This window comes from the organism of the source record quoted next, unplaced genomic scaffold (genome assembly GCF_019419815.1).
Source record: "Pyrus x bretschneideri cultivar Hongxiangsu unplaced genomic scaffold, Pyrus_bretschneideri_v1 Contig6, whole genome shotgun sequence".
Lineage (NCBI taxonomy): Eukaryota > Viridiplantae > Streptophyta > Magnoliopsida > Rosales > Rosaceae > Pyrus > Pyrus x bretschneideri.
In genome coordinates this window covers 6,237,216-6,248,972 of record NW_025999798.1, presented here as the reverse complement: position 1 = coordinate 6,248,972, position 11,757 = coordinate 6,237,216, and the positions used below count along the sequence as shown (strand labels likewise).

Genomic DNA, 11,757 nt, shown 5'->3' with positions numbered 1-11,757 from the left:
AACTATAGAATACTATGTGAAATTAAATATACTTCAGGACACCATAAAATTTAGATGACAGTTTGGCTAATTGAGATTTTTTTTTTTTTTTGATAAACTACTAATTGAGTTTGTTGTGGTTAGAATGTCATTACATCAGAATTCATATATAGCTAGGGCAAAGCCAAAATGTACACTACCCACTATTAGGAAGGTCAAAGAATCCAAACCCCAATATCTTATATTATAAAGGGGAACCTCTCTAGGTTCTAGCCATTCCAACCTGGCAACTTTGGAGGCACCTCTAACCTTTAGGTATTAGAAATGGCTCTAGAAGCACTAAAGTAAATGAATTTTTTTTTTTTTTTTTAATATGATCATTCCGTTTGATGTGTCCCTACGTCCAACTTGTGACACTTCCTTGATAAAACATGTGATATTATTTTGGGAGGTGAATTGTCTGTCTTTCTATTTTTATACTTTTTTAATGTTTTTCTGTGATGTGTGGTCACGGTTAAGTCACATTAATATTTTATATTAATTTTTTATTAAAATAATAAAACAAAAAGTAATAAGAATATAAAATGTTGACGTGACTTAATTATGACTACATAAACAAGAAGGTATAGAAAGAGTATGGAAATGAAAAGGCAGACAATCCACCTCTATTATTTTGTGCACAACAACTAGGAAGGTTGATCTTTCCATCAATAGTACAGTATGGGAAGAATGATAATGCTAGTCAGTCGTTAGTGGGTGTACGGAACCGCAACTGCTAATGTAAATTGACATATGTCTCGCTTACCCGCCATGCATGAGTGACCGTTCATTGAAGGAACCTTGACGACGCACTATATCGTAAAATGCACAACTCTACGCAATTGCAGTGATGTTTAGTCTTTGATTATGAGATTGACAATTCGACATGCATACTCAGTTAGAAAATGAGTGAGTGAGTGACCAAATACAAGTCTTGAGAATGAAAATAACTTATATGGAATAGATTCATTAAAATATTAAATTTTATTTCTACGACACAATAATATGTGGAAAGAAATTTATATATTATTAAACAAAAACGTTACGCTACTAGTGAAATTGTTTTATGAAAGTCATGATCAACAACAACACGTAACAAAACAAAACCGTCCGGTGAAATAGTGGAGAGAGAGAACAAAAACGCGGGGTTTCTAGAAAAACGCTTACTATTCTTCACTCTCCTCCTTCTGTGGCAAACAAAGCCAGTAAGTCGCAATCAGACAGTGAGAGCAAAGGCCCTGATAACGCTTTCTTTGGCCAAAGATACTGTTGCATTCTCGCTCTCACTAGGTACGAGAAGGAGGGCGAGGCAAGCGGGCCCCTTTCTTTCTTGCTCTCTTTGCTGATTTGCTTGTTGCTAGTCGTAAATTTCCCTTCTTTCTTCTGGTTCAGGCTACCCCACGTTCTCTCTCTGTGATTCATCGATAACCCCACTTTCTTCCCTCTCTTAGCTTTCCCAGGCTTATTTATTGTACTCATTTACCCACTGTCACCAACCATTTCCCAGTCCTTGATCCCATTTCTCTCTCCCTCCCCCCTCCCTCCCTTTCTCCTTTACTCCGTGTCGCTTTTCCTTCTTTCCCAAGTGGGTAGATCTCTGAAATTAAGCGGGGGTTTTCAGATTCGAAGCGAGTTCCAGTTGATTTCGACTGTTGGGTAAGCTCGCTCGTCTTAAATTCGACATGGGTTTTGAGTTTTGGATCAGAATCTGAATTGGGCTTCTCTCGCTTCGTTGTTTTGGGTCCGTTTTAGATCTGCACTTTTCGGTTTCCAATTGGGAAATGTTGGTTTTGTTAGTTCTTGAAGAAACCATGGCGTGATTCTTTGTTAAATGCTTGTTGCTAATTGTCTTGGATCAGATTCTGTGCTTTGTCTGGAGCTTCCACTTTTAATGTTTATACCGTTTCCTACTATTTTAATAAACAAATGTTTGATGCTTTCCTTGTTGTTTGGTTAAGGTTTATGGTACTGTAGTATGTTTCTCTCATTTGTGCCTTCACTTTCAGGATTTAAGCATTCGAGTCGGTGCAGCCATTGCAATATTTGATCCTCACACGAATCTGTGATTGAGGGCACGAGGAGGTCCTCATCCGGTTCTGGGTTTAGGACTGCATAACATTTGCGGAGTGAAAAATGTTGCATAAGATGGTCTAAAGGCCAGAAAATCATACATTAGGTCGTTTGATAAAAGAAAAAATGCCCAAGATGATCAGCAAACCGCTGTTGCTGACTTACTTTTACCTGTTCATCTACATTCTGCTTTCGTCCGGTGTTATATTGTACAACAAGGTATATCTTGCCGTTACTGATTTGCATGTTTATATTTATATTGCGGGTTACCGATAGTTTTTATTGGTTAAACGGAAACTCTGAGCTATTATTTTCCTCCTTGTTTTACTGAAGATTTTCTGGGTGAATTTCCTTGCAGTGGGTTCTGTCTCCAAGATACTTCAATTTTCCATTACCCATCACGCTTACAATGATTCATATGGGATTTTCTGGACTAGTAGCATTTCTTCTTGTTCGTGTTTTCAAGGTATGACTGACTCTTTATTTTTCGATGTGCTTTTTGTATGTCCAAAGTACTTTTGACATAGGTGTTGATATCTCTGTCAAGCCATTTTAACTATTGACTGGTAGCGGATTTTCGTTTAGTTGATAATCGAAGTGATATCATATAATTTCCCTGACATATTAATCCTCGCTATTAACTTTATCTGACTCGAACTCTTCTGTGATTCACATCACTTTGATTATCTTAAGATCTTGGTTGAGTTGATGTCTGCTGTTTGCGCCCATTAGGATTCTCATCTCCTCTGCTTTTCCGGAATTTGCTCGTCAGTAGTTAATACATGAATGATTTCGAAACTGATGCTACCCAACTCTGAATGAGAAGGGAGACTACCAAAAAGATAGTGGGTTAGATTAGCCTATAGCGGGAGAAGGCATGTAACTGATGTCCTATATGGCCAGAGTGAAATAGGATTTAACTGGAGCTATAGAAGCCAATTTTGAAATTTTATTGAACTTCAAAATTTATAGTTTGTCATCAATTGTGCAGAGTTAGGGTACACACAGTGTGCTCTAGTTTCTTTCCTTTTTTTTCTTTTTGGCTGCATCTTATGAAAGTATCAGTTTTCTGTTATGCATGTGCCACTACTCCACATTTTTTTTTTTTTTTTGTATTCATTTATTGCTTTTGTTCTCCTTATTCATTCCTCTGTGAATTTGCAGGTTGTAGCTCCTGTCAAAATGACATTTGAAATGTAAGTATGTAGGCTGATTTTAGGCTTCGACTTGTTATTACTTTTTTTGTACAAATTGTTTTTCTTATTTTTTCCCCTTTATATGGCAGATATGCAACTTGTGTAATTCCAATCAGTGCCTTCTTTGCATCAAGTCTTTGGTAAGCACTGAATTGAAATGTAATTGGGTGTTGTTTTGGCTAATAATGCGACTAGTAAGGGCAAGGATGTTGTTTTGGTTTAGATGGTTATTGTCATATTTTATGTAAAGGTTCCGGTCAAAATTTTGAGATTTGACTGTAACTAGGCTCATGCCTCTCAACAATGAAAATACTAAAATGCTTAGAGACTTAATGTTACTTGTGCCAATCTGTTCTCTTACAATTTCTCATTTTGTGGTAAACAATGGACTTATGCTTAGATTCCCTGATGTAGAATGTCCGAACTTCCTTCAAGAATTGGTGTCCCTTGTTGGTTGAGTTGTCCAGATTTGGGCTCAAAGCAATGCCCACATTTAGGAATTGTATGCTTGTCAAGTTTTGCATTTTTGTGAATTGTACTTATCAAGAGTCAAGACGAGAATTCAAGTTTTTTTGTTATGAACGTTTCTCTTTCTGTCATTACAGGTTTGGAAACACTGCTTACTTGCATATTTCAGTGGCGTTCATCCAAATGCTTAAAGCTCTAAGTATGTGTGCTGATGCACAGACTCATGATATCTATTTTTACTACAATAATGATGCTTTTAAACGCAAATAAATGACTGCTTATATCTATCTATATTCAATACTGCAGTGCCAGTGGCTACTTTTATCATGGCTGTATTGTGTGGCACTGACAAACCAAGGTGCGATGTGTTCACAAACATGTTGCTGGTCAGTGTTGGAGTTGTCATTTCCTCATACGGGGAGATTCATTTTAATGTAGTTGGTACAGTGTACCAGGTTACGGGCATCTTTGCAGAAGCTCTTAGACTGGTCTTAACACAAGTCCTTCTACAGAAGAAAGGCTTGACTCTAAATCCGATCACCAGCTTGTACTATATCGCCCCATGCAGGTATTATACTGTCAACCTTGGACTTATATGCATCATAGGAGTTGGAATTTAGGCCAACACTATTTTTTCCAAGCGCAATATATGAACTCTACTTTTTCCAATTGCAAAGTATGAATAAGTAGCATATTAGTTCTTTGGCAACCATAACAACCTTGATAGAGAATAGTGACTCATTTCTAGAATTTAGTTCTGATAGTGAATGCCAATTCTCGTAATTTTGAGTTTCTGAATCTGTAACTTATAGTATATGGCTGAGATTCATAATTTTGAAACATAATACGCTTACAATCAGTATAAGAACGATCCATCTGTACCATGGGAAATCTCAATTCCTTCTTTTTACACCCTCATTCTGATGAAGTTCTACATCTCCTCATTGATGGATGCATGTGATTTAAACACAGTTCTGTACTCAATTGATTTTTTCCATTGATGCTTTTGGAAGTAGAAACGGGAAAATCGAAATTGTGTAAAACTATTGACAGGCATGCCATAGCTTCAGCGTCTCACCATTATTGTTATTGTTTCATTTATTTTGCAGTTTTGTCTTCCTGTTTGTACCTTGGTTGTTACTTGAGAAGTCTGCAATAGAATATTCACAGTTTCAGTTCAACTTCTGGATCTTTTTCTCCAACGCTCTTTGTGCTTTGGCGTTGAACTTCTCCATATTCTTAGTAATTGGTAGAACTGGAGCAGTTACCATCCGGGTTGCCGGTGTTCTGAAAGACTGGATATTGATTGCCCTTTCAACTGTTATATTTCCAGAGTCTATTATAACCAGGCTGAACATAATCGGTTATGCCATAGGTAGCTCTCCATATATCTTAACTCGAAAGTTTCAAAGTTACAACTGCATTTTATACATGTGTAAATGTGAAGTTTTGGCTGACCAGTCAATTTGGCCTGCAGCACTGTGTGGGGTTGTCATGTACAATTACATAAAGGTTAAGGATGTTCGTGCATCTCAGCTACCTTCCGAAAGCATTCCCGAGAGAATTTCGAAGGTTTGCTTTCTCCAGAATTTGATTTCCTGTAAAATGTTTGGAGTCCTTGATCCCCCTATATTTTTTTGTAACACGTGTTTTCTGTGCCGGCCAATACAGGATTGGAAGATGGAGAAAAAGTCCTCAGATATTTTTATCCCTGGAGGGACTGTTTCAGCCTCTGATGATGTTGATGAAGAAACACCCTTAACTCAATCAACAAGGTTGTCTCACATTGGACGAACACAGGCCGGCAACTATGCTGCATGATTCACGAACTCACGTGTAGATTGATGTTTGGAAAAGGAAAGCCCAGAAACGGAGTATGCAGATTCTTTTCAAACTCTAGACCCTTGAATTCTTTCCAGGGAACAGACTTTAACGTGGTGAACCACTGGGGCGGTTCATTGTATTACTTTCGGTTTTAGGAAGTGAATGCATGATTTGCCGGTGGAATTTTGTAGATGGTGGGTGAACAAGCTCACCATTAATTTGTCAAGAGCCTTGACGAATTACGCATTTCACCTTGTTATGGTCCAGGTAGTAATGTAGAAACCGAAAGTTTATCATGCGGCGTCTGTCTGTTCTCTGTATTTCTTCTGTTGCTGGAGTTTTGTGGTGAGAACATGAGCTCTGATTCATGAGTAGTCTCAGATGTTACGAATTGATTCTCAATTACTGAGTTATATTCTTTTGGATAAACTGCTACTTACCGCGTTGTTGATGAAGCTTTGATATGGACTTCAATCTCATTTACTGTTGTAATTAACGTTTATTGCTGGAGCTCCAAAACACGCAGGCCCTCCCACGTTGTGTGAACCTGTGACGTTAGGATACAACATAGAACCAAAGATTATGCAGAAAGTGGCACAGAATTTGCAAGAAGGCGCTCCGATATTCACTAGAAATTAAAATAAAACAATGAATACACATTGGAAGGCAATACATCTAAATCGCGAGTAGATATAGAGCAAAGCACATCTCTCTGTAACTAAAACAGTCTTGGAAAGATTACAGAAAGAACAGTGGATGGCCATTCAAACCAAAGCCAAAAAAAAGGACTCGCGTGATTTACATAGAGAATCACAAACAATATGCACAACTCGGGCAAGAATAATGTATAAGTAAAAGAAAAGACCGATCAATGCACAACTATTCCTCTGAGTTTCCTCTGCGCTTCCTCTGCATCCCCAGAACATGACTCATAGTAACTACGTCGGAAAAATTGAATCCTGAAGAGGAGGAAACTATTCGAACTGTTGCAGAGGACTCATTGACAAAAGCCTCCTTGCAGCAGGCGGCGCCAACCCAGGGATATCCCTTATGTTTTTATTGCTGGGGTTCACAATCTGGAATATAAACAGACATTACAGTTAGGAACAGATGTAGTCATTTCTCAACTTTTAATTTTTTGCCAGGATGATTTGAACACACTTCTGAGAAGGAAATCATGAATTTTCTCATCCATTACTAACTACTTAAGAGGGAGAGGAAAACAGGTAGCAGGGTTCACAATCCGTCAGAAATAACTTGCCAAACTCATCAACAAATTTCCTCCGGAAAAAGTTCCTATAATACAACTCTGCAGATATCTCTGTAACTTAATGTGTGACTTCCTGAGTATTAAAAAAAATGTGTAAAATGGGTAGCAAATCTACGGCAATAGATAAATGAATCAAACAGCATACCTTTACAACAATAATTGCTATTACACCAATTACAATAAGCAAAAGAAAAAGCATGATGCATTTATCTGTTGCCACCTGAAAATATTGAGAAAAAAAAAAAGCGTTTGTTAGAAAAATATACAAGTAGGGTATCTAGGGGGTGAGATCTCAACTGACCTGTCTACCAATCTCCTTTACAAGCTGAGAGGCCTTCTTAATTGAAAACTGAATTGTGTCCAGCTCATTTACAATGCGGCCCATTTGGTCGGTCTGCAAGTTATGGAGTTGAATAACGTTAATCTAAACTCTTGAAATGAGAGATATAGAGACAAAAGGTGAACATACTGACTTGGCCCTTTAAGGTGACAGCAGTTTGAGTTCCCACTTCAACTGTTTGCTCAACAACCTATCAACAAACTATCGAGTTAAAATTGCCGGCAAAATAAAATACGCAAACTTAAAGTTGAAGGTTTTTTTTTTCTGGGATAGCTGTTCACCTTTTTAGAGCGTTCAATGACCTGATCAGTCTCATCCATTGTTTTCATCCCAGAATTGATTAGTTCTTGATTTGACATAGCTATCAGAAATACATGCCAATTAGAAAGGTGGTCAGACAAATCTTTTCATCAAATCAGGCACAAAACAACCAGACAGATAGAATGGTCCAAGCAGATTGATCTTTACAAAGTTTGACACACCTTTACTTTTTACTATCATTAAAAGACCGCATGCCGATTAACATAGCACAATTAATGGCTAAAGCTTAAAAGAGATATAGGAAAAAGCTCATTTCTACAAACTCAAACTAAGCTCATAGATATGCAGAATGACAAAACTACCTGAAGCCATTTGAACATTCTCATCAGCAGTGGGTTCACTAACTCCTGCTCCCATATCAAAGAGTTCGACTTTCTTGTTACCAAGGCTATTCATATACCTGCAGTTCAGCTAGAGTATGAAAATCACTTCAAAAAATCACAGATACCCAAAGCACAAAGAGTGACAGGGTTTAGAATTCAAAGGACTGTAATATTCAATAATTTGTTGTGTTTAACTTATTTATCCCATGAATATAAGGACTGAAGGCAACATGCTAAACCAATTGGACTCCACAGTATACGAGCAACTAACTGACAATAGCATAGAATGCATACTGGACTTACGTTTTTCTCAATTGCACATATGAATTCAGCTCTTTGATCTGCAAAATGAAGCATGATAATTAGATGGAGTTGTTACACTAGCAGAAACTAATAGATCTTGTGTACCCGGAAAGGTCTTGTGCACTAATAGACAAATCAAAAGTAGTCACAGAGTTGGTAAAAATGCAAGTGGTACAGTGTACTTGTGTGCATTCATGTGATGGAAAAAGACAAAAGCTCACAACAACTTACCATAGATTGCTTTTCATCATTAAGCTGTTTATTCACGTCAGGAGGATTTCGGCTCTCCTCGTCCTTGATTTCACGATCAAACTCTTTAATTAATCTGAAACAAAGGATTTACAAGATCATACTCTGTGATTTATCCAAAACAAAATACCTCAAGAACTGAGATTCTATTTCCCTTTTTAGCTATTTGTTTCTTTCATATAGCATAACGGCAATCATTGCACACCTGAATTCTTCCAACATCCCCAAAAAATCACAAATGAAGAGATGCATGGGAGTCCAGGAATAGGATGCGGGGCTTGTATATAAGCATGACTTAAAGTCACTCACATCAAGATCCTAGTTATACTTGAGGAAACTTTTATGGCTCCAACCTAATTTGTCTTTGTTAACAAGTTACTAATTCTTCAAAATTCCAAAGTAACCTAATGAAGTCTTTGAGCAAGAATCGTTAAATTTTGGACATTGCATTGGATGTTGTGGCAACAATTTGTCTGTCTTATTTTCTCTCTTCAAAGAATGTGAAAATTAAGATTGTCCAAGATCCTCAGTTACTAAAAATATCAGGAAAAGGTTCAGAGAGTAAAATCCCATATGTGGCATACCTTTTACATTCCCTCATCTTTCCTGTAAGTTCCTCCAGCTGTTTACTTTGTCTATTAGAGTCTTTGATCTTATCCAGCTTCTGGAAGCCATTTCTGAAACAAAAAATGAAGTCACCGTAATTATAACATGATCAGTTTAATACGGAAAGTGGAATACATGTATCTAGTGCAACAACCCCAGCACTTCCCCCAACAAATGAAACAAAGAAATAGTCTGCAAAGAGATGAATTGTTCTTTCATTAAGTGACTACACCTTACAGAAGAAAAATAGACAAACAGTTAACATGTAAGATGGTGCACAACAAGAAGTACCATGTGCAGTTCGTGACACAAACATGAGAGATTAACAAAATGCACTGCACAATCACGATGGTTAGTGATAATAAAGAGTACACTGGGTCTGACGGAGGCAGCGAAGAACTGTGATACAACAATGACATCTGGTTTCAGCAACCACCTAAATAAGTGGAAGCTAAATGAGACTGTAACAAAGAACAAATGCTAAGCAATGGCTACTATTTGACTAATATCTCCCTCATTATCCATCAGTTTCCAGAGAGCATATCATGGTTGTTGCTTCCCTCGGGTTTCAAGTAGGGATGCCAAAAAAATTTAAGCGGCTGTGGAAGCAATAACATTATTGCCCTCTAGGTAGCTCGGGAGTAGTAATGAACCATCAAGAGCATGGCCAAAATAAATTTTTCCACTTCAGTATTTGGTTCCCTCGCATAACCAAAGCCAATGCTTTATGCATCAATGTGCAAAATCGATGAGCAACTCGAGTCTTGAAAGCTAAGAAATTTATTTGTGTTATCCAAAAGACACCCACTTTAAGTTTCTAAAGAGAAACAATGTTAACACTCCCGAAAACATCGAAAAGAGGTAAAGTATTATTGGAACAGCTAAGGAAGCACATATCCTCTTCGAATCGCCTTAGCAACTGAATCTACGGTAAATCAATAATGCTCAACTACAGTTTACGGTCATCAATCAAACTAAATTTCGTAAGAATACACAAACGAATTACAAAACAAGCAAATTGATTTTCCCATCCCTCTAATTTCTTTCTTCAAATGTCAAACATTCTAGGAGTCTCAGAAATCATCGAATTCACACAATAAACAATGCTCATAAAATCCTAACACTTGAAGAAATATCAAAGCTCTGTAATTTATTCAGTAACCGACGAAAATCGAAATGCTAACTCGAAAATACAGAGACATACGCGAGGGCTCGAAAATTGTCGTGGATTTCGCCATGGATCTGCTCCAACTGAGGGCTCATCGGTAAGTTGCTGGCCATTGTCGCCAGAGATTAACCCCTCCCAAGTCGAATCCGCAAGAAAACCTAACCTTTCCCCTTTCTACGATTCTGAAACACTCGCCTCCGAACGAGAGTTGCAGGAGGTTCAACGACGAAACCCTAACTGCAATCCTCCACGGTCTTACTCCTTCGGTTAAAAATCGAACCTTCACTCAAAAATAACAAAAAAATTTGAAGGAAAAAAATTGCAGAAAAATGAATTTTGGTGAAGTCGTGACAGGATGGAAAACCAGGCGTGGAAAGAAGAGAGTGAGATGAGAGGAGAGAGAATCGCTGTCTGGCAGTCATTATTTGTCTAAACAGGAAGGAAAGAGATCATTTCCTCGTGTTTTCCACTAATGCTATCAGATTTAGCGGTTTAAGTTCTTAAAATTTGATTTAACGATTAAAAATTAAGAATCTTTCTAATTTTCCAAGAAGTAAACAGTGTCTTCACCTCTAAAATGTGTGAGATGATAATCAAGACTTTTGTTACGAAAATAATTAGAACGGGTGCATATTAATAATTCCAAATAGCTGTGAGTTCTTCCGAGACTAGGCGAAATGGGAGCAGAATATCGTGAGATTACAAAAACCGACTATGCGGCTTACGTTAGCAGAGACAGAAAAGAACATTATGAATTTAAAATAAATAAATTAATTAAAAAAAAAAAAAAAAAAAGAGGCAGTTGAGGAAAAAATTGGAATATTGCGCTGTCAGGGGGGAGCGTGCTTTGCGCTGGACCCTCCTTCTCGAAAGATGATCCATTTTATGAGAATCTTAAGAATTTTCATATTCTAACTGTTTATCTATATTACGCGGTTAATTTTTATTAGATATTATTTATGCTTAATTTTAAATTTAAAAAATTAAATAATTTTTAATCGTCTCGATATACAATTAATGACTAAGATGTAAGGATTTCTAAAATTCGTACAAAGTAAATCCAATTCCCTCCGTCTCCATCAATCAACTGGATTTCGAACAGCAAACGCGCTCAAAATCTTCACCTAGCTAGTGACGTGCCACGTGGCAACAATTTCATTCCATTTTCTTTGGAGTGGTGCAAAAAGCTTGGGCCTCATTTGTCGCCAAGCAACAATCATTTGCAATGATCGCCTCCGCATGTTGAATTTGTTACTTATATAGCGCCCCTTAGCCTTTAAACGTTTTCAGAGCAACTCCGGCCCATATCAACTCCTGGGCTATGGGCATCCAAATGCCCTTCACCCCCAAAAAAATCTACCAGGCTCGAATCGACAGGCCCAACCACTTGATAGAGTGACGTCAGCCACATTAGCCTTCTTTTTTCGTGCTGGGCTCGCGAACTACGCGTGCAACAATCGGTGGGTGAGCCGTCAAGAAATCGGGCGAGGCTCGCGCTGCAGGCGCACCCGGTGCTTTAGAATTGGGGCCTATGTCGGCACCTTTACCGTCGGATTTTCAACCGTTAAATTTCTCGGCCTTTGGATTTCTTACGGTTAAAC

At 37.8% G+C, this 11,757-nt stretch overlaps 2 protein-coding genes across 4 annotated transcripts; one reads left to right on the top strand and one right to left on the bottom strand.

Moving 5' to 3' along the window:
- Positions 1-1,166: 1,166 nt before the first annotated feature.
- LOC103944685 (probable sugar phosphate/phosphate translocator At3g17430) lies at positions 1,167-6,031 on the top strand. 2 transcript variants are annotated; one of them, XM_048571846.1, is made up of 10 exons: positions 1,167-1,308; positions 2,025-2,307; positions 2,447-2,554; positions 3,253-3,284; positions 3,374-3,424; positions 3,890-3,951; positions 4,059-4,320; positions 4,862-5,127; positions 5,230-5,324; positions 5,424-6,031. In XM_048571846.1, the coding sequence occupies exons 2-10, from the start codon at positions 2,215-2,217 to the stop codon at positions 5,571-5,573; spliced, it is 1,119 nt and encodes a 372-aa protein (XP_048427803.1). In that variant the 5' UTR covers positions 1,167-1,308; positions 2,025-2,214; the 3' UTR covers positions 5,574-6,031. The 2 variants fall into 2 exon arrangements, with proteins under 2 accessions (XP_048427803.1, XP_009353420.1); XM_009355145.3 differs by lacking the exon at positions 1,167-1,308 and adding an exon at positions 1,355-1,674.
- Positions 6,032-6,269: 238 nt separating this feature from the next.
- LOC103944684 (novel plant SNARE 13) lies at positions 6,270-10,776 on the bottom strand. Of its 2 annotated transcripts, XM_009355144.3 has the most exons (10): positions 10,193-10,761; positions 8,967-9,059; positions 8,365-8,458; positions 8,134-8,171; positions 7,810-7,907; positions 7,468-7,547; positions 7,320-7,376; positions 7,148-7,240; positions 6,992-7,066; positions 6,270-6,652 (listed from the first exon to the last, which is right to left on the bottom strand). In XM_009355144.3, exons 1-10 carry the CDS (start codon positions 10,267-10,269, stop codon positions 6,551-6,553), a joined length of 807 nt encoding a protein of 268 aa, XP_009353419.1. In that variant the 5' UTR covers positions 10,270-10,761; the 3' UTR covers positions 6,270-6,550. The 2 variants fall into 2 exon arrangements, with proteins under 2 accessions (XP_009353419.1, XP_048427804.1); XM_048571847.1 differs by lacking the exon at positions 6,992-7,066 and having other exon boundaries at positions 10,193-10,776.
- Between the last annotated feature and the right edge of the window lie 981 nt (positions 10,777-11,757).